This window comes from Ambystoma mexicanum, chromosome 14 (genome assembly GCF_040938575.1).
Source record: "Ambystoma mexicanum isolate Mex_15411 chromosome 14, UKY_AmexF1_1, whole genome shotgun sequence".
NCBI classification, from domain to species: Eukaryota; Metazoa; Chordata; class Amphibia; order Caudata; family Ambystomatidae; genus Ambystoma; species Ambystoma mexicanum.
Genome location: NC_090940.1, coordinates 39,446,381 through 39,469,064, shown reverse-complemented (window position 1 = coordinate 39,469,064; position 22,684 = coordinate 39,446,381). Strand labels below are relative to the sequence as shown.

Sequence of the window (22,684 nt, the reverse complement as noted above, 5' to 3'; positions counted from 1 at the left end):
TCAGCCAGGCCGCCACCGGGGCCAAACATTTTGTGAACGTTCTGGGAGAGGATTACAGCCCAAAAGGAAGTACTGTGAACTGGTAGTGAGTCCGTCCTACCACAAACCTTAGGAACTTTGTGTCGCCAACACATTGGTATGTGGAAGTATGCATCCTGCAGGTCCAGAGACGCCAGAAAGTCCCCTCCCTGAACTGACCGGATCACTTCCTGGAGCGTGAGCATCTTGAATTTTAGGCTTTTCAATGTCTTGTTAAGATCGCGCAGGTCTAGAATGGGACGCCACTTTCCATTTGGTTTTTTCACCACAAAGTATCGGGAATAAACCCCTTGACCCCTCTGCGACGACGTAACCAATTCTATAGCACCTTTTTGTAGCATAAGTGCTACTTCCTGCTGCAACGCGCTCAGATGGGGTTGAGCTACAAACGCCGGTCGAATGTGTGGAGGGTTGCTTTTGAATTGCAGGGAATGTCCTCATCTTACAGTGTCCAACACCCAGTGATCCGTTATTTGCTCCCATTCGTTGATGTAGCACGATACCCTGCCTCCCAGAACGTTCTGATGCCTGTCATTGCTGGTCCTTGGTCTGCTTATCTCTCGTCGACGAGTAACCTGTTCTCTTCTTGGGGGCCTGGTAGTCTCGGCGTCGTTTTGCCGCTTGAGAAGCCCGTCTGTATCCCTGGGAGGGGTAAGCTGGCCTACTGAAGGATCTGTCTCTCGATGCTGAGAATCTGGAGTTTCCCAATGCTCCCCTAAAGGGACGAAAAGACCTGAAACTTCGACCACTTTGGAGGGCCCCCAAGGAACGTGCCGTGTCCGAGTCCTCTTTCATGGCCTTCAGGGCCTCGTCCACATTCTCGCCGAACAGAAGGTCTCCCTCAAAAGGCATAACCAGCACATTGTATTGCACCTCTGGTCTAAAGTTGGTGCATTTCAGCCATGCTTGCCTTCGGAGAACCACACCGTTATTTCACCTGCTTAAACCCCGATTCCGCGAGGTCCACCGCGATGTTTATGGCATGATTGGAGGCCTCTTCACCTTCCCTGACCAGTAACCTCGCCGCCTTACGATGTTCTTCCGGAAGATGCTCCAGCATAGGAGCCAGTCGGTGCCACATCTCCCTGTCGTATCTGGCTAATGTGGCCAGAGAATTGACCGCTTTCACTGTGGTTGCACCTACCGACAGCACTTTTTTGCCAAAGGCATCCTGTTCTGGCTTCACTTTCCTGGGGGGTCGTGCAAATGTGCTGGGCCCTCGCCTTTCTCGCCGCCGCTGCCGACACCACCGAGTCAGGGGTTGGTTGGGAGGACAGACACTTGTAGGTAGCTTCTGGGGCCTTAAATTGTTTCTCCAGGCGACCTTTTATTGCCGGTTCGGAGAAAGGGTGGCGCATGGTCTGTAATCCCTCCTGCCACACATGATCCAGGATGGGTACTGAAAACATTGACCTTCTCTTTCCCAGGTGGTCGAAAAGAAAAAACGGTCCTTTTTCTCCTCTTCCTGGGCCAACCCGAATTCTGTACAAGCCTTGGCCATCATGGTGTGAAATGAACCAATGTCGTCCGGGGGAGACGGCTGAGCCGGGCTTCTCGGGTTTCTAATTCCGCTTCAGACTCCCAGGTTGGATCCCTGGAGGGGGAAAGTGAGACATCCGATAAGGCTCTACTGTCCGAGTCCGAATCTATCAGCTCTCCTTCCTCGTGGCGTGGAGCTGAGAGGTCTCCACCCGCTGGCACTGCCCTGGGGGTTGACGGAGGTGGCCGACGAGACGGGCCCGGTTTGTCGATAGCCAACCTGGCCGGAGTTGCTTGAGGTAGTCTCTCGTCCAGTGTCTTCAGCAACATTTGTAACGTGGATAAAACCTCCAGCGACAAGAGTGACTGCGGATTGAGAAGAGGGGTAGACCCCGGAATGCTCCCGGATAGAGGCGTGGTAATCTCTCATAACCCAAGGTCCGCAGGGCCAGCTACTCTCACATCCTCATCTCCTGAGGACACCGACAAAGCCTCTTGCTGCAGTAGGGTCTCCGGCAAAACTGGGTCTTGCGGGATCTCCGTCGACGAGGCTAAAGCTGGCCCCGTCGTCGTCACCGTCTGCGGCCCAAGAACGGTTGAGACCAATTGTGTCAGTGGCAGAGAAGTGGTCGACGACTGCCCTGCCGTCGACGACGGTGGTGGTCGTGTAGGTCCTTCAGGCGTTCCCGCCTTTACTGAACTCGACCTACGCTTCTCTGCATCTCGACTCGAGGTCGATCTATGATGATCGCCCGAGGAGGATTTCGATTTTTGTTTTCGGTCTTTCGTCGTCGAAGATGAGGATGACTAGGCTTTCTTCGACGAAGACTCCTTAGAATGGCTTCTCGGTGATTCCTTCTCCGCCGGTCGTGATTTCTTCACCGGGGGTTCCGATGTCGTCGAGCGGCGCAGGGCCCCTGAAGATTTTGACACTGAGGCCACGCTGCGCGTGGAGCCCACCTCCGAAGGCGGGTATGCCCCCGCTCCATCGTTTAACCATGCCACTAGTCTTCGACTTCGATCTTTAAGAGTCTTCTGGGAGAAGCTCTTACATATGTCGCACTTGTCTGCCAAATGATGAGGGTGTAGACAATATATGCAATCCATATGTCCGTTCCCCTCGTACACCTTCAACCCGCACGTAACGCACGGGCGAAACAGCGCTTTTCCTGACATCAGGAGAAAACTCCAACAGCACAACCTAAACAAAATAGTAGACTACACAAGGTGCTCCCACTACTTTGGAGACGGTTGAAATCTGAAGGGAGCCGCAGGGGTGGGGTATTTATACCGCTACGTCCTAGTGGGGCATGCGTGGGCAGCCCCAAAAAACGACGTAGATTTTGTGTCCTATGGGAAACGGCTTTATAAGCGTACCGAGGGTTCCCAGTCTGTCGACGGGGAATATTCTAAGCATGTAAATCCATGAAAGATCCAATGCTGGAGAACTACTGTTTCCAGTGCCCAAGCATCTGAAGTAATGCCCCGGCATTCTTTCAGATGCCGAGAGATTCTGCCTCCCACTGGTGTTTTGTATGATAAGGCCTCAGAGTGATTTGAAGGCGGCTGCAGGAGCGGCTGAGGGTAAAGATGCCGTCCCTAAAGATGGCTTTGTAGTCTTTCCTCGTCCACCACGAGTGACATTTCTTTTGGCCCTTTGAAAAGCCTATCCTCTTCCTCTACCAAAAGAAGAGTAGTACCGAAAAGGATGACCCCTCCAGGAAGAGGAGCATGAATAGGGTTTCTGAGGCTGTCGCATGGAGGCCCTAAGGAATTTAGCTGCCGGTTTTGAGGTCTGTAGTTTTTCTAGGCTCTCCTCGGCCTTACTACCAAACAGCCATGAGCCATAAAAAGGCATGTTGAGAAGCCTGACCTGCACATCTGGTGCAAAACCCAACTTTCTCAACCACACAAATCTGCGTAGCACTTTGCTTGAAGCAATGGATCTGCTGATACTTTTAGCAGTATCCAATCCAGATTGGAGACATTCCCCCATTGCCTCCTTGCAGTCTTTGACAATATTCAGGAAGCCTTCCCTTTCCTAGCCTTTTGGAATATGTTCAGCCACCGCCGAAATGCATTCCCACAGGGTATGTGTGAAGCTGGCTAGGGTACAGGGGGCATTGGTTGACTTTAAAGCCATGCTACCCGAAGTAAAAACTTTACGGGCACAAGCATCAACCTGCTTATCCTCTCTATCCGAGGTATGGTTGGATATGCAGTTTGTCTCGAGGTAGTTGCAGCCTGAATAACCAGACTTTCTGGAGTGGGATGTCTATTCAGATACTCGGGATCAGAAGTAGAAGATCTTATACTTCTTAGGAAAATTGCTGTTTACCGCAGCAATGTTGTCAGGGGTTTCCCACTTCTTTTTCACTGTTCTCTGAAGCGCCCTATGGAAGGGGAGAACTGGATCCTTCTGGGGGCCCCGAACAATAATGTCCGTCATATCGTCCTGTTCAAAAGTGGGTGAGGCTCTACCCAAGCCCATATATTCTACCACTCTGTTCATTAAACTCCTGTACCCTGAATCTGCATGTTCTGCAGGGTCAGGTCTTGCAAACTCTAGCTCAGGTGACGTGTCAATGCCACTAGCAGAATGCAGAGTCTTGCAGAGGTCTCTCATTTTAGATTCTGGGTCTATAAGTTCCTCTGGAACTCGTCTAGTACCATATTGCACTCCATAAAGCAGAGATTTACTCATCCTCAGAGCCAGTTTCTTCAAAAATCGAAGACAGACTTAAAGTCTGATTTTGGTAATGGCGTGAATCTCCTCTTCCACCTAAATTTTCGGCAAAGGAATGGAAGGATTCTTCAAAGGTGTCGAGGGAATCTTCGACGACCCCGATGAAGTCTTCGACAAAGGCATCGAAGACGCTTTAGGCTTTGATGTCGAAGCGGTCGGCACCGATGGCGTCGACGAAGTTGCGGATGTTTGACAACTTCTGTTTATGTGGTGTCGGGGAAACACTTTTAGGATTCCTCGACGATTTGTCGACTCAAGTTTTACGGGTTTCACCCATACTACTGGGTCTTACCGCAGTAGTTCCCGACTTCCCTGTGTCGTCCAATGGAGCGACCGGGGTCTGGCTCTTTAGGGTTTTAATTGAGGGGGTCGAGGTCACATTCTCAAAGACCTCCATCATCTTTCTCTTAAGTCCTCCCATTTGCTTGGGCAATACAATTTATTAGGGCATCGAACCAATTCGGTTTATGTATGGGAGGATGAAGGAGGTCTATGTCTCCTTTTAACTTTTTTAGAAGATGAAGATCGCCTCGATCTACTACGAGATCGGGATCTCTAAGAGTGTTTTTTGTGACGTTCCAATTCTTTTGATTCGGACGATTTTTTATATGTCTTTTCAACAAGGCCTTCGAAGTGGCCTTTGAAGCCTCCCGCCCCACCGCTGGTTTACCTTTCCTCTCACGAAGGGCCTTCTCAGTCATCGACTGACAGGAGCCACAGTCGCCGGTTCGATGATCTGAACCCAGGCACCAAAGACAGATGCGGTGAGGATCGTTAATTGACATCTTCGAACCACAGTCAATAAACTTCCTAAACCCAGTCTTGGGTGTAGAAGCAGTAGATGATGACATTTTCTAACAGAAAATGTGGAAACGCGCCGTTCGAGAGCGAAGCAATCGGAAAAACGGAACTGAAGCCAACGGGCGCGGCTCGAACTATTTATACCAACAGTGACGTCGACACGGTACGGAGTTCGTCGAGGGACAATCGACACCACGACCGAGCACAGCGCCCTCTGCCGGAAAAAAAATCTGAAGCAACGAAGCTGGCGATAACTAATATCACAAGATGAGGAATAGAGGGGAGGACACAATCCATTCAAAGAATGGTTACAGTAATCAGCAAGGGCCGGAGCAAGGGTTTCAATATGGTCCTTAATGGTTTTAGAGGAACAGGGATGAACCTGTTCTGATGAGGCTTTCATAGATCAGACTTGTCTAGCAACCTTATCTGGGGAGAAAAGAGGAAAGGAGGAGAAAGAGGGAGGGGGAGGGGGGTTGCTGAGGGAGGGTTGGCAAGCCGGAACAGAGAGTAAAGAGCCTGGGAGGAGAGAAGGCGAGGGGGGGTGGGGGGTAGGTGGAGACTGCAGATGGGTTGGCCAGCTCCTTGCAGTTTTTAAACAGTTCAGCCGCGTTGTTCGATGCTGCAGAGACGCAGGCTTGAATGTGGCCTCTTCTTGAACGTACAGCGAGACAGGATTGCCTTTGGAGCAGGTGTCAGGCCTGTTTGTCAGAGGATGAGCAGGAAGCCCTACATTTCCTCTCGGCCGCCCTACACTTGCGTTTAAGTGTAGCTAGGTCAGAGTTATACCAGGAATTAGACTTGGCTTTGGACTTCAAACAGATCCTCATGACTGGGGAAAGATTATCAAGAGTAGCTGAAATAGAGGAGTAGAGTAGGGACAGGGCTGTTTCAGGGTGTGAGTCAGTTTGTGGTGGGAGGGTGCGGGGGGGGGGACAAGGTGGTAGCGAAAGCCTCAATTGACTCACGCTTCAGAGGCCGAATGGCCGAGAATGTGGGTGGCAATCTTGGGAAAGGCTTGGCTAGGGAGGAGATGGAAATGATTACTCCAGGAGCAAGGAGTGGTGAGGGGAGCAGAGAGGGGGAGAAATATGACAGATGCAGGCAGAAAGAGGAAGAAACGTTCACCCTGCAGACACCTATGACAGCACCAGGAATACAATGACTCTGTAGGTGAGGTCAACCTATGACAGCTACACATTGAATTAGGCCAACACAAGAGAAATCCAGACAGATTTAAGCAAGTGAGAAAAGCATCATTGTATGCATGCTCCCAATGACCACAGAGAAGGCCTCCATGGTGACCCTGTGCATGAGGCAGGGCCTTAAGAGAGTCTCAATGCTCAATAGTGACGTCAACCAAAAAAACTATCTGATCCAGCAAAAGCTGCTCACAAATAGACTTCTAGATTTCCGTAGACCAATGAAACTCAACCCACCAAAAACTGAAAAAGTGCGTTCATCACACACAAAATTAAAAATCCCACAACTATTCCATGGCTGGAAAAAAAGGGAGCCCAAGCTCAGACTATGTTGACGATCAAAAGCGTTCCATTTCTCCAATAGAATGCCCTCCCCATAGAACCATAGGTTACAGAGTTAATCACAAACTGGTTCTTCCATTTCAGAATCATGCATCATGCCATGCCTGGACATCTCACATAGAAACCTAGCAGTCTATATCATAAAACTCCCAGAGTGCTGCACCAACAGTACAACAAACCACATTCAGACACCTTTACACCATAAAGATGGAAACACGTCAACCAGGTACTGCAGAAACTTCAGTAGCTCACATGGCAGGGGCGCAGTAACCACTTCAAAGAAGTAAAACTATACACCGGAAAGCTTCAATCTTGAAGTGGCTGTAATAACAGTCAGATGCTTCAACAAAGACTTCTTTCTCAGTCACACCCTATACCCAATTGACTCTGCACATAGGGTGACATCAGACCTTCAGAAAACACTTCCAACTTGTTTTTCACCAGTTGCAACAAAGGCAATACAGCAGATATTCTCACTTCAGAGGTTGGCCACATCAAGTTGGACTCGTCCATCCGTCTTCCACAGCAGACCTGGGACCATACATAGCCTTACGCCCAGGCTAACACCTCAAACTCTACTCCAGCAATGGACTGCACCTAAGTGACAACTATGGTAGGGAGGTACCCGTCAGGTCTGTATCAGTCGTGGATGTGGATGAATGGGAGAGGGAGAGTGCAGCTTGGAGTTCAGCTTTGAATTTGTTATTTGGAGGAGTGTTATTTGCCTTAACTACTATGTTTCAGAGTGAGAGTAATAACCCAATCCAACATGGAGGAGAGGGGCAGGGAGCCGATTGGTCCAGGTAGTCACCTGGTGGACATGGCAACATTATAAACTGCCTTTCATCGTCCAGTCTGTTCCAGGAATTTCCTGTATATTAAGTTCTCCTATTTAGAAGTAATTTAATACAGTAAAATAAGTTTTTCTGACTCCCCCACTTGAAGATTCAGAGCTACTCCTGCGTGGGACAGAACAACCAGTAGCATCCGGTGGGAGCGTTAAATTGTGGAGAAATATTCCTAGCAAGTGGAATAATCTGAGACAGTCTTTAAAAACTCATATGGAATATGAACTGCGGTTTTAAGCTTAGTTATTTAGCTAGGTAAAGTCCTCTGAAGAAAATGTATGACTGTCTAACTTTAAACTATTGAAAGAATATTTCCACAAGCATGTTTGTCTCAACATTTTCAGAGAATTCTATTTGTATTTAGGAACGTTAACTTATTGTTTAGCTGAGGTTTTTCCGTTTGCTTTTCATGTAAGTCAGGTTTCGTTTTGAGTCACTGGCACTGTCCGTATTGAGGGCGCATGTATAGGGACTAGTCTTTTGGTGTAATTTAGAGTTACGTGATTGTTGTGTGCTTGCGCAAAGTAATGACAAAATCTAAGACATATGCGCAATAGCTTTAATATAGCAGTCCGGCATAGAAATTCAACGTGCATGTGCTTCGTAGTTAAGTGTACGTTGGCACTAAGAGTTCACTTAACGGATGCGCAATAATCACCAGTCCTGTAAGGTCCGGCTTTAGGATTCCCACGCGTGTGCGCAATCTTCGTAATAGTAGTGTCTGCTTTAACTTGTTGAAATGAAAGACGTTTTGATTTGATTGCGTAGGAATGCACCCATTCTTAAATGAGCTGAAAGTGGGACTGAGGTGAAAGAAGAAGTCGCCAAGTTAAAATATATTTAAGGATTTGCATAGCTCAGTGAAGGTTGGAGTTTGTGTCTTCAAGTAAAAGGAAATTCAATAAGGAGTGTGCTGCAACAATTACCAAATAGACTCACAAGCATAAAGTCTGAACTGTCATTTGAAAGGAGCATTTAGGGAATGCCTTGAAGTGGCTCAGTACCTTTTCAAGGTTGCATTAAGTACAGAGGAGTCAAGTTAGCACGGTTTTTGAGACACTTTGGAAGGCTACAGCCTGGTGAAAAACCTTGAACTAACTGTTCACTCAAAGGAAATTAAAATAGTTTACCTGGATGAAAACCATTCTTAAAGACTTTCTGAACTGTGATGGTAATCCTTTCAGAGTTAAAATAAGAATTAGGACTGAAAAGTCAACACTGCAAATTGATGATCCTCTAAGCAAGTAGCAGAGGATGCACAGGTATGAGAAATCTCTGTGGGGGTTTGAAGGTATGCAAGGGGCATAGAAGAGTTGAGTAACAATTGATTATTCTTTTTTTCCTGCAGATTGATGCCTGAAAAAAGATGGAGATCTGTGCCTTTTTTTCCACTTTCCCTTGAGAGGGTTGGAACTTCAGCTGTAAGTTTGATCAGTTGTTGCTCACACCTTCTTGGGAGACTGTGGGGTTCAGCAGCTTCTGCGGACCAACGACTACAGGACCGGACAGCACCTACCCTCAATTCAGAACATTTCACCACTGCTAGCTGACTATCATGTACATCACAATGGGACAGGTTAACCACACTGCAGCTAAAAGCGCCTCCCCCTATGAGTAGCAAGAATAAACCAAGGATAGGTGGGACCATATGGCTTGTTAAGCAGCCCAACTTGAGCATCCTAACATCCCTCACCAACTGTCCACCCTCACCATAACAAGCAACTAGCACTTAGGAACTCGAGCTCAACTGCACAATTCTGCACCATGTCAACCAACCCACCACACAATCCCCAGATCACCTGGTGTTACCCAGCCAGACAACGTTGGTATGTAATCAAGCTGGATACCTGCACCTGGGTCACTCCACTAGATACAGGAACACCAACTGTCCTCACCAGAATATCCTAGAACCATACAGGCAAATAGAAAACTGTCTCTTCAGACTTGCACTCTTCAAAACATAACATTTCACAACTAGCCTTTCACTCTCCTCCAACTAGCCATGCCTGCACATTGTTCATCCATAATTCAGTAAAAGGCCACCAAAATGGCACACATCACACACAAGACAAATGTGCAGTACATTAAGAGTTGTGTGGGCATTGACAATGCAAATATTCCACAATTTAAACAGTACTTTCAAAGGCCTTTTCTGTGAAAAAAGAATTCATAGTGTCTTTGGACTCTCTTCAACTTTCATTTGGTACGATTTTGGTTCTTTTAGCACTAAGTGGCAGCAGCATTCCTTTCAGAAGCACCCTATGGAGAATACCCTTCTTCAGGTGTAGGATGTTTCCACAAACCCATAAAAAGTGTCAAAATGGAAATTGGTATTCCATAGTAGTTCATAAAAAGTGCCAAACGGCTAAGATTTACAGTGGCAATTACAAGCCAAGCTGTGTCTACCAGCCCAAGGAGCTACCTGTCAACATGCTGCTCACCTGATGGTCCTCGTGCTTCAATAAGCTAGACAGTGACTCCACACAGACTTCAAGAGAAGAATCCTGAGGCTCCATCTTGCCGCACAGCCTGGACACGACAGACATGGCTGAGTGCAGCGTGTCCTTGTGCACCAGGTGTCCGCTGTCCCGGATGAAGGTGAGAACGCAATTTAAGCCACCAGCTTCGAACACTGCACCAGATTCTCGGGTGCAAATCAGCTCAAGCACCTACAAGAAAGAAAAGGTGAACAAGAAAGGCACAATCAAACACTAGAACACTTATGGGTCTGGAACCATGGAACTACCAACTATTGTACCGTCCACGGAACCCAAGAGTGTATACAGAACAGACACTGGGAAAATTGCTGTATATGTGAAACAGTTCAGTTATGCCTGAAAGGCAGTCCTTCATGTTCGTCAAGCATCCCCCTTGCTAAACGTCTTTTTAGGGATCTCAACCTTGACAAATGTATACAAATCTTTTCACCTGCTCCTTCCCTGGTGGCATGGCTCTCCGCTACAACACTCCCTAATCAATGTCATCGGGCTGCCACAACTGGCCATGCATGGTCACCCAGCCTTCAGTCATTCAGCACATTGTGATTAATGTCTGGCTCAGCTTTGCGTTTTCATAGTTTGTGGAAGAGACTGCGGGAGGCATCTTTCACTGCAGTAGAAGCTATTCCCCCCCCCATATGCGTTTACCACCCTGCCTCTCTTACTATCACTTTGAAACGGTCCACTCTGCACAAAGTGTGATACAAAACACCAACAAAATAAAGAAAAATGTTTCTATACCAATTAGTTAAATAACTACAGAATCAAGGGCTTGCAATGTGCATCTAGAACGCTATTCTGAAACACCAAATGCAATTCTTCCTCCGGTTGCTTCAGTGCATGGTTAGTATGCAATGTCCAAGCGCAGTGAGTGTACTGTTGATACACTGCTAAGAATACAACATCCAAAATGTGTGGACTATTTCCAGACAATCAATACAAATGTTGTCAATGTGATGAATCCTGCAGAGTCCTCACTAAGGCCCTGTCCAAAGTCTCCTCCCAGATGGCCAGGGAAAGGCAGATGCTTCCAGATCCTGACCCTGGTGGTGGCATTCGCCAGGAGGATCAGCTGGGTAAAGGGCCCCAGGGGAACAGGAGTACTGTTAGCTGAGACACAATATTTGTCTTCCTCTCACGAAGAAATATCTGCGATGCCAAAATATGTAATGGCTTGCTGTCAGTTTTTAACTTCCCAAGCTGACCATCTTAAGGTAGGTGAAAATATTCCTAACCTCCTATGCATTGGGAGAAATAAAAACCCTTGTAAAACCAAGGAAACTGAGGTGAAAGCTCCCATGACTCCCAAAGCAATAGGGAACGTGAGTCTTTACATATTCACAATTTAGGCCATGAAGATCTCTATTCCTCTGTAAAGCTACATCTTTCATTAAATCATTAGAATAGTACTTTGGGGAATGTAATCAAAGGAAGAAAGGAAGGTTATATTAATATTCCCATAAGAAAAACTGATTGACAATTTGGACTCCAAGACCCACAATTCCCTAAGTACAGGGACGAAGAAGAGGGTTGCAGAGGCATGAAACTGCAAAGTGCAGTAAATTAGTGAAAATTACCTACGCCTGAGGGAGACTGGGAGGCTTAAAAAGCACCACCCCCTCAGGTGCATGCTACAAGAAAGGAGAAGATAAGCAGCAGGAGGTGGAGTAGCCATTGACTCTCCATGTTGCAGCCCAAGTAGAAACTGGAGGAGAGCAGATGCCATGAACACTGTGCGAGGTCGTCCAGTTGCCGGTCCTGAGAGGGTCTCTTCATCTAGGAATTCCAATTGCAGAGGTAGCACGGCAGCAACGGTACATTTTGAAACCTTTCCCCCAGCTGAGGCGGTCTCCGACGACAAGCGAGTACCAGAGAGCCTCTGGAGCGTAGAAGAACAAGTTACTTACCAACTGTTTACGTTCTTTCGCCAAGATGTTCCTCCAACGTATTACACATCTTTGACATGTAATGTCCACAGCTGTGTAGTTTGGAAACTTTTTTGGCAGAGGGCGTCCTGCGTCGATGGCATCGGGTCGATGTCCCACAAAGGCCTCAATCGAGGGCGACGTCACCGGATATGATAAATAGGATGCACGGTGCCCGTAGCCTCAGTTTATATTCTTTCCCCCATAACGTGTGACATGCACATATCCAATGCCTGCTTGACTGCACATAGCCTTGCGGAAACGAAAGCTGCAATCGCATAGGAAATTCTCCAGAGGGGCACGCTGGGAGGGCGATGTGGAATACGTAGGAGGAACATCCAATCGAAAGAAAGTTACCCGTTGGTAAGTAACTTGTTCTTCGAATGGATTGTGTCCTCCAACGTATTCCACATCTTTGACAGACTCCCAAAGCAGTACCAGTAAATGGAGGAGAGAAAAGAATTGAGAGTACCCAATCAGATGGCAGAATAAAGAACCGCCTTACTAAAGGCCATATCTTGACCATGAAGTGTATCAAGGGAGTAATGTGTAACAAAGGTGTGGATAGAAGCCCACGTAGCTGCATCACAAATGTTCTGAATAGGTACTCCCCTCTGCAGGGTCGTGGAAGTAGCCACGCCCCTAGTGGAATGAGCTTGCAACTCATCAGGGGGGTTCTTACCCACCAAACGGTAACATTCCAAAATGGGAAGGATGATCCACCTGGACAAGGTCTGTTTTGTAACAGCCTGGCCCAATCGGTGACCAGCATGCCCCACAAAGAGTGGATGGTCCACTTTGACCCTGGACATCCTAGATATATAAAAGCTGAGAGCTCTCCTAGGATCCAACCTATGGAGTCGTTCCTCATCCTTCTCAGGATGAGGAGGATAGAAAGAAGGAGGAACCACTTTCTGGCTCAAATGAAATTCAGACACTACCTTTGGTAGTAAGGGTGGACAGCAATTCACTCACTTGGCGAGCGGAAGGAACCACAACCAAGAACACCGTCTCGAGAGAGAATAACCTCAAAGGACAAGAGTGCAAAGGCTCAAACAGAACACCCATAAGGAATTTCAAAACCAAATTCAGATCCCAAAGCGGCACCTGGGGACGGCGGAAACACATTAGTGAGGCCTTTAAGAAATTGTGAAGCCAAAGGAATCTTAAAGTAAGAACATTCTTCAGACGAGCGCTTGAAGATAGATGGCCCAACCGGCAACCTTTAGTGGTACCCACTTGAAGGCCCCTGTGGGCCAAAGAAAGAAAGAAAGACAAAACCATGGGAATGGAACACTGAAAATGATCAACATTTAGTCCCCTGCACCAGTTGCAGAACTTACGCCAACGGTACCGGGATTTGGTTGCTGGCTGCCTGGCCGAAAGCAACACCTCCATCACATCATCCGGGAGGTCCCAATCCTTAGACCTCAACCTTTCAGATATTAAGTGTGAAGGTTGAGGGACCTCGCCTCCCCGCGAGAGAGAGCAAATCCCCTCGGTAGGGAAGGCAGCGTGGAGGGCAGATGGGCATTTCTAGAAGGTCCGGGTACCACGCTCTCATGGACCAATCCGGAGCAATGAGGATCATGTGGGATCCGAACCTCTGGAACCTCCGTAATACTTGAGGAATGACAGGGACTGGAGGAAACGTGTGTAGCAGTGGGAATGACCAATCCACCACAAATGCATCTCCTAAGGCTCCTCTTGGAGGAAATTCCCTAGAGCAGAATCTCTCGCAATAATGGTTGGCACTGGTGGCAAAGAGATCCACTTGTGGGGTTCCCCAAAGGGCAAAGATCTCCAGAAAGATTTCCTGAGCCAACTCCCACTCATGAGAGATCGTGCTCTGCCTGCTCAGAGCGTCCGCCGCCGCATTGTCTTCTCCAGCCAGATGAACTGCCGAGAGTGAAATTTCCTGCTGAATTGCCCAGAACCAGAGCTGCATTGCCTCTCTGCACAACGGGATTGACCCTATCCCACCCACCCCGTTCTTTGTTGGGGTAATGCATGGCCACTGTGTTGTCCATCATGATCAGAACTGTCTTCCCCCGCACAGATGGCAGAAAAGCCTTCAGGGACAGCCTGATTGCCCTCAGCTCTAACAGGATGATGTGGAGTGTGGAGACCAACGGCCGCCGGCGTTCGCATGAGCTCCCCCATCCTGTGAAGGAAGCGTCCATCACTACAGTCACCTCCGGCCATGGTTGCCAAAACGGTTCCCCCTTCATCAGGTTCCCCTCGTTGGCCCACCACAGAAGATCCTGGGAGAACGAGAGTGGAATCTGAACGGGATCAGACATCTTGCCCGAGAACTGCGGCCACTGCATCTTGAGGACCCATTGCAGGGATCTCATCCTCAGCCTGGCTTCTGACACCAGAAAAATGCAGGATGCCATGAGGCCGAGCAACCTTAAGAATTCGAAAGCCGGGAGACTGGGCATGTTGAAACCTGTTCACCACCTGCACAATGTGATGAGCCCTTACATTGGGAGGCGAGCACTTCCCCAAGGAAGTGCCCAACACAGCCCAGATGTACTGGAGCTGTTGGGAAGGTGTCAGATGCGACTTCTTGAAATTGAGGCGTGAATCCTCAAGAGCTCTACTAATTCTCATTATAGACACTGCGGAAGATGAAGCAGGCATACAGAGCATTGAAATAGAAACCCTAGAGGGCAAAATCAAACAAGATAATACAATCAAGGACATTAAAGAAACCCTAGAGAAAATTGAGGACGAAATGATTAAATTTAAGCAATTGACTCTAGATAAGAAAATTTGGAAGCTAAAGAAAGAAGTAGAACAATACAAAGAGACTACAACATACCCCTACCTCATAGAGACTTAATATGATGATATACAAAATGCTAATCAGGGGAGACCATACAACACTGGGAATAGAAGAAGACAGTTCGTGAATTTTTCTAATTCATCAAAAGCATCAACTAGCAGTGGGTCAGATACAGGTCAGCAAGGATTTACAGGTCCACCACCCCAATTTTCTCAGGGACAGGGGAAACGCGGCCGGAACAAACACCAAGGCCCTCCTCGGCTGTGTCAGGGCTGGCTGGAGTAGTAATCAGGAAGAGTTGTACATAGAATTAACATTGTGGTTTCCCAAGTCAAGATGGAGAGAAAGAAACTTAATCTGATTGGTTTAAGGAACAATAGTATGTTTGGTTTGTCTGATTGGTGGATAGGATAATGGGTTGGATTCTTGGGAGGTGAGCAAGATTCTAAACTGCCTTTCATCCATAGTAATTCAGTGGCTGGTTGTACATTAGTTAAGCTCCTTAAGTAAGGCCTTTTAGAGTTCAGAAGATTTACCAAAGAAGTAAGAAAATCGTTTGCTGAGCCAGAGTGAACTAGAAGACATCAGGTGGGATCCTTCTTTTTAAAAGCTAAAAGATTTTCACAGTGAACTTTCATCTTTCATAAGAAAACTTAAAGATTAACGAGTTTTAAAGTTTACTGAGTGAAAAGACGTTTTACAGTTGTATTACTATAAGGAAACACGTGTGAAGACTGTGCGCTCAAGTTTTAAAGTTGTTTACTGCATGAAAAGTATTTCAAGACTGTTTAAACGTGTGCGCGAGTCCGCGTGACGTCAGTAACATTATGGGAGCGCGCGGGTATTCTGAGCGATAGAGTGCGTGTCCAAATGAATAGCGCAAGTGGTTTTTGAGCCTGTGCACATTTTTAACGTGAGAGACGTTGCGTAAGAAAGCGTGTGTTGGGTTGCGATAGATCGCGAGTCCATTTTTTAACTAAGCGCGAGTTGTTTTGAATGTGTGTACAATTTTTATGTGAGGGACGTTGCGTATAACTGCGTGTGTTCGGTAGCGATAGAGTGCAAGTCCATTTTACTTAGCGCAAGTTGTTTTTTTAGCGCGCGTACACTTGTTTTCACACGTGCGTATATATTAATAATATGCGCATGTGAATTTTATATGCGAGGACAATTTTTCACGTCTTGTGATTTTGCGTGTTTATCGCAAACGCATGTCAAGAAAGAAACTATGCATTCGTATGTGTAAAAAAGAAAAGGTTCACACGCAGAAGGAGAGCAGCATTTAAGAAAGTTTGAGTTTCTATTTAATGTCATCTTTATGCAAAAGGAATTCAATTCTTCAAAGAAATACTGCATTTCACAAAAGCATTTAAAATTCAAATTTCATAGAGTTAAATGAACTTAAAAAGCAAATAAGAATATCTAAGTCTGTAAGGTGCTTGCAAGGGTCATTACTTTAAAGCCATTCAAGTCTCCTAGAATCCTAGACTATATGCACTAAGCATGATAAATGTTTACAAGATATTCCATACAGATAATTAACATCTAAGTCTTATACAGAGGTTTAAGAAGTAAAGAAGTTAAGAGTTTATTTTAAAATAATTTTAGAAAAGAAGTTTATATTAATATATAAGTAACCAAGTGTATTTGTTTACTACAGATACCAGAGCCTACCAGAAGGTTGCAGGGCTGCAGTGTCTCCGTTGTTATTTTCTCAAAATTCCCCTTTCCCTTTCTTGGGGTTCTCAGCTCAGCTTATACTTAAGGGTTGAGAGGTGAACTCCTGGTGACGGTCTGTGGGGCCAGCATCAGCTCCTGTGGAATTCAGTCAAGCCGGGCCCTGACAGGATGCAGACGAGGAACTGGCAGTGGCCTCCTCCACAAACCTGGTAGTCCCAATCTACAATCTAACTTCCTATGTCTTCTCTAAAACCGAGATAAGTGTTCTCTCCAAAGGATTGTCCTTTGTTCCAACTATGAGAGCCAGACCCTTTGAAACAGAAGTAGAACTACAAAAGTTCTACAGAACAATACGCCTAAAATATTTCTTCAGAAACTCAACGCCGTCGAGGAAAGAACTGACGATTACAGATCTTAAAACTCCTAAATGTATACCTACAAATGCAATGGTGAGTCCAGCTATTGTAGCATTCGAACAAAGAATTTCTCATGAAATTCAGGGTGTGATAAAAACCAAAAACAATTCGAAAGACAATTTGACTAAAGCTGAAAGAGAAGCATTGAAAACCCTACAATTGAACGACTCCTTTATAATTAAGCCTGCCGACAAGGGGGGAGGGATTGTCTTGTGGGAAAAAGGTGCTTATGAAATTGAAGTTATGAAACATCTAAATGACAACTGCTTATAAAGAACTGGCACGAGACCCCACACCCAGGCTCCAAGAAGAAATAGAAAGTCTCATGAAACATGCAGTGGAAGAAGGCTGGATAGATCCTGATGAAAAAGATTTCTTGGTTAACCGACATCCAACTACGCCAGCTTTTTACGTCCTCCCAAAAATTCTCAAAAATGACAAATTACCCCCGGGAAGACCAATTGTGGCGGCCATCAATTCCATTCTCGAACCACTGTCAATCTACTCTGACTGGTTCCTCAGACCCTTTGTGCCCAAAATGGCATCATATGTGAAAGATACCACTAGCATGTTAAAAAGATTAGAGACTATCCAGTTGAATCCATCAGACATCTTGGTAACCCTGGATGTGGTCAGTCTCTACACCAGTATTCCTCAAAATGACTGTTTAAAGGTGATGGCCAAATATCTGGACAAACGCGCCACGACACTCAACCAAGTTCCAACTGCATTCATTCTAGAATGCATTAGGCTAGCACTAACAGAAAATGTCTTCCTGTACAATGAACACTTCTACAACCAACTACAAGGGACCAGTATGGGAGCGACATTCGCTCCTGACCTTGCAAACTTGTACATGGACGACCTGGAGCAACAATTTATTTTCAGTCCCATCAATCCATTTTCCATCTTCATCAAAAACTGGCTACAGTACATTGATGATATCGTTTTGATCTGGAGTGGCACATCTGACCAACTTTCACTGTTCCACAAGTGGTTAAATCTTCAGAACCCTCACATTCAATTCACAATACATATGGACTTTAACAAGATACCTTTCCTAGACCTTGAGATATAAAGGTAACATAGGAACTGTGTTATATAGAAAACCTATGGATAAAAACTATCTCCTTAACTACCACAGTTTTCACCCCTTAAGTCTCAAAGAAGGCCTACCATATGGCCAATTTCTGCGAATTCGCAGAAATTGTACACAAGTGGAAATGTATAAACAACATGGGAAAAAACTCAAATCTAGACTTAAAGATAGAGGGTACCCCAAAACCACTGTACAAAGAGCGTATAAAAGAGCATTACATACGAATAGAGCAACCAGCTTGGAACCGGTTCACCGGTATAATGAGGAGAAAATAACGTGCGTTAGCACATACAGCCCGATCAGTAGTAATCTGAGAAAGATCATTCGCAAACATTGGAAAATGATCCAAACTGAGGATTTTAATCCTTCAGTTCCCCGTTTTGCATTTAAAAGACAACGAAACATTAAAGACACCTTAGTACATACATACCCCAACACCAGGACAATGAGAACATCACAAACCTCGCTATGGGGATTACCTCCTGTAGACGGTCACCACCGTTGTGGTAAATTTTCTGTTTGCGCACAAACTGCCACGATGAAGAACATCACCCTCTGTAATATGGTAGTCCAACTAAAAGACTTCACTAATTGCCTAACCCAATGGGTTGTGTACACCATTAAATGCCCCTGCGATTTGGTGTACATCGGAAAAACTAAAAGGCAAATACGCCAAAGAATTTGAGCATAAATCCTGTATTCGCAACAAAATCGAGAACAAACCACTGGTGGCTCATTTCACTATTAAACAACACCATTGCACCGACTTGTAATGGTGCGTTATTTAGGTCATTAAACCATCCCCAAGAAGGGGGAATAGAGATCTGAGCCTCACCAGAAGTGAGCAGAAATGGATTTATAATCTCAATACAGTGAAAAGTGGGTTAAATATTGCCGTGGAGTGGAGTGCATTCCTTTGATTCAATCTGATTAGTTGACACTTTTTCGCTGCACCATGACATTTGGTCTCGCTGTCACCCTTGGCTTTAATAGGTATTCCACCCTGTCCGAGTAAAAAGCTCTGTTACAAAAGCGTTTTCATTACCTAGGCCCCATTTAACGTTGGGTGTCCACTAACCATTGAGGAAGTAAAAACGGCAAGGGAAACAGATATCACCAGGTGGGTGTTCATTCATTATGTTTCACCTTTAGACCCACAACCCGTTAATATGTTCAAAGATTGTGTTCCTTTTCAATGCCACATCATTCATGGAAAGGACCACAAATAACATAGTAATTATTCCGATAAAGTATGTGCCCATTAGTATTTTTTGTCATACTTTAATTACATAACGGGTAACATAGAGCACTATCAGCTGTTTGTTAGATATTTAAACAAGCAGACGAGCAGTAGCATACACACTGCATCGCGCTCCGAAGCGCCATATACACTGTCACGTGATTTTTCACGTTCACACACCTGTATGTGACCTTCAAAAGGGCCTGTGCGCCATCAACACTCCGTTGCGTGTATGGAAGACACCACGTCCGTCTTGCCGACTGCAGCGAGGAAGTTATAAACGAGTGGAGATTCGGAAACAGGTAAGCCCTCGCGCACGCGTGAAATGTACAGCGTATGCTGCAAATCAATCTTTTCACACTCGTACAAAAAGCTGTGCAGTAACTAAAATTAGAATAAGCAATGCTTTGCACATGTAGCCGACTGCCATTAGAAAACAAGATAAAAAGCCGATGGTTTTGTCTGAACTCTAATTTGCATACAACAACATATAGCCCTCAAAATATGTCGGGGCTAAATTACTAGTTAGAACACTTCCATAGAAATATTACACGGCAAAATGCTGTTAGATATTCCACATGGCGACTTAGATATATCCCGCGAAAACATAACCATTATTTGGTTACGTTAGATGCAGTAAGGCAGCACGACTAATTTTTGGAAAAAGCAGGCATCTAATGTTATATAAAAGTCCATCCGAAATGCCCAAGCTCACAGGAGTATTCCTGCCGTTTGTCAACAGGCATCATCACAGTTACCAGCAGTGGATCGAGCCTCTAATCAGGGAAGCTGTCCACCACTCACCGTCACTAAACTAAGAGTGGCATCGAAGATACACCTACACACAGGTGTCCTCCGTAAGTTCCCCAGGCATAAGGAAACTTTTTTCACACAAGTAATAAATAAGCAATTGATTAGGTCCTTATCTTCTTCTGTTCCCTTTGATGTAGGGTTCTGGACACTAGATGATAAACTATACACCCAGCAGTCCCAGCTCAGTGGTCCCAACTATATGGTGCGGATCACAGGTGGGTACAGTGCACTTGTCTAGAATAAAACAAACTAGCCATCACTTTTAAACAAACTGGGAAACACTTTCACATTGTAATATATTTGTAATTTGTGTTTTAGATCTGGCACTTTATGTGAATGGGGAACGAAATTAATCTTCTAAGAAAAAATGAATGTCCTGAAGATGGCCCAACATTTGTTTTATTGACCACCGCAGACAACGGTGGTACACCATCAAGGGCCGAAACATATGTCGACCTTAAAGGAAAACTAAAAGTTATTTTCCTATGTCATGCATATTAAGAATAATTACTATGCTGGAAGAAAATTCAAGTTGTAGAACCCCGTTTTTGTAAAAAGTATGAGTGGAATGAAAGGAGTGACTGGTTCAAGTAGAAGTCAATAATGAGTTTTAAGATGTTTTTATGAATTAACATTAAAGAGATTTATGTTTTTGCTACATTGCATTCAGCTGAAATAATTTTTTCCCACAAGGTATTCAGTCTGCACAATACGTAAGCAGTCTCTCTGTATCTAAATCTGTGTCCACACAGGACTTCTAGAGAGGGGTAGTCAGTCTGTCATGTACTTTTTCTCTCCATAAGTATGGAGGAAAGGGGACGGGACGTAGGAGTAAGACAGAAACTAGGTGGCAATTATGAGGTAGAAGACAACCCCCCCTTCTCTCTCCGAGGTTCAAATGGGCCCCTTTCTCTCCTCTACCTCACTCTACACCTGTGGTGTCCACTCAGGGCATTATCCTCTCACTGTGGCTTTTCAAAATGTACCTTGCCACCCCCTGCCCACTTGATCTCCACCTTCTCTCCTAATTTCCAGTGTTATGCTGATGATACAGCTTTCTTTTAAGCTGCCCTCCTCTCCTTCATTCCAGATTGTCCGACTGCTATTCAGGCATGGTGTGCTGCTAATGATCGCTGTGTTAATGCCATTAAGATTCCCCCCCCTTAATCTCTGGCCGCCCTCCTTGGGCCCCCTCCTCACACGCTCCAATGAGGCAAAAAACCTTGTAGTCATCTTCGACTCCCCTCTCTCTCTCTCCTCACCTCCTATTGCAGTCCTTGCCAAGAAGGCCCACTTTCAGCTCTACCTTCTCAGAAGCATTTTCCTTTTTCCCACCTTCCCCCAGAAACTCAATGTGTCCAGAGCTCTGGTTCTCTCCAGGCTGGGCTACTAACAACAGCCTCTTGTTCGATCTGCTTCTTTTCCTCCCTCTGCCCTCATCAACTTATCGAGAATAGGACTGGAAGACTTATCCATGGCCTCAAACCTAGGGACCACATCTCTCCAGCCCTAAAATCCCTCCACTGGCTCCCGATGACTGCAAGGATCAATTTCAAGATACTGCGCTTTCTGGGGTCTGGCACTGCGCTATATCCAACTTTCCCTCCCTAAATACATCCGGTACTCAGGCTCCAATTCTCTGCAGGTCTAACATTTCTCCAAGCAGAGTGTTGGGGGTAGATCTCTTTCCTCAGCACCAGCCTCCATGCCCCTCTCAGACTTGAGCCGGGTCTCCCCAAATTCAAGAAACAAACTCTTCCCGCGCCCCCCCCTCACTCCCCACAAGACTTATTTGCTTGGCATTAGGTAACCCACCTTTTGGTATAGGTCTGTACTACACAAGTTGGTAGTGCGACTGAGCAGCCAGGCTCATCTCAAGAGGGGTAATTGTGAGCTGTAGAGCTGTACAAATGAAATCCATAAAAAACAAGTAGCCAAGTAACACTTACACTCAAGGTTTCAGTTATAAATAGTTATTTATAATCAGTTTTAAATAAGCGTTCTTTAAAAAGGCAAAAGATTTTAACAAGACGAATAAACTTTGAAATTACTTTTCAGAATTAATAAAGCCAGTGAATAATCTTTGAATGTGCTCGATACATTTCTCCTACACCCTGAAGTGACTTACTTCAATAACAAGGATAGTATTTTCATTTATATATCACACCAATATACATTGTAGATTCTGAATTGCAGAAAGGAAAGGTTAAGGGAAGTAAAAAGGTTAGAACAGTTTCTCAGAAAATGTGAGGACAACTAAATCTTCTAATTAAGTCTAGATCAGCCTTTCCCAGCAGTAGCAATGTTTAACAAGCCACAACCTACCTACCCGCGTGTATGGGGGGGTAGGTGGGGTGGGGGGAGAGAAGCTATACCAAAGTCAATGGATTTTAACAGTTTCTCACCATAGTGACCCTTACTCCTAGTCCCCTGTCCTCCATACTTGGGACCAGGCATTGTTAAAAAGCATCAAAAATTTCATTTTTGTCTTTATTTTTACGCGGGACCGCCGCACATGGCCATAACCCGACCCTCCTGAGCTCCGCCCTGCGCATCGCCCTTCAATCCTGATCTATCGCCAGGTCTGAGACACTTTAAACAACAAAAGAGGATACTTTTTAGAGGGGAGGGAGGGCATATGGAGGAAAGGGTACTTTGGACTAGGAGTAAGGTAGGCATTACGGTGAGTAACTTTGTTATACTCCTACGTCCTGTCCCCTTGCCTTCATACTTGTGGGAGATTCCCAAGCAGCAACCATAAGTAG

The 22,684-nt window shown here is 45.6% G+C and overlaps 1 protein-coding gene across 7 annotated transcripts in view; it reads right to left on the bottom strand.

Moving 5' to 3' along the window:
- The window catches only part of HECTD1 (HECT domain E3 ubiquitin protein ligase 1), a 1,011,111-nt gene that overhangs the window by 710,797 nt on the left and 277,630 nt on the right, over window positions 1-22,684 (bottom strand). For all 7 annotated transcript variants that reach the window (XM_069638480.1, XM_069638479.1, XM_069638478.1 and 4 more), the window contains one exon: window positions 9,899-10,126. In XM_069638480.1, the coding sequence (XP_069494581.1) occupies window positions 9,899-10,126 (228 nt within the window). The remainder of the gene's footprint in view (window positions 1-9,898; window positions 10,127-22,684) is intronic.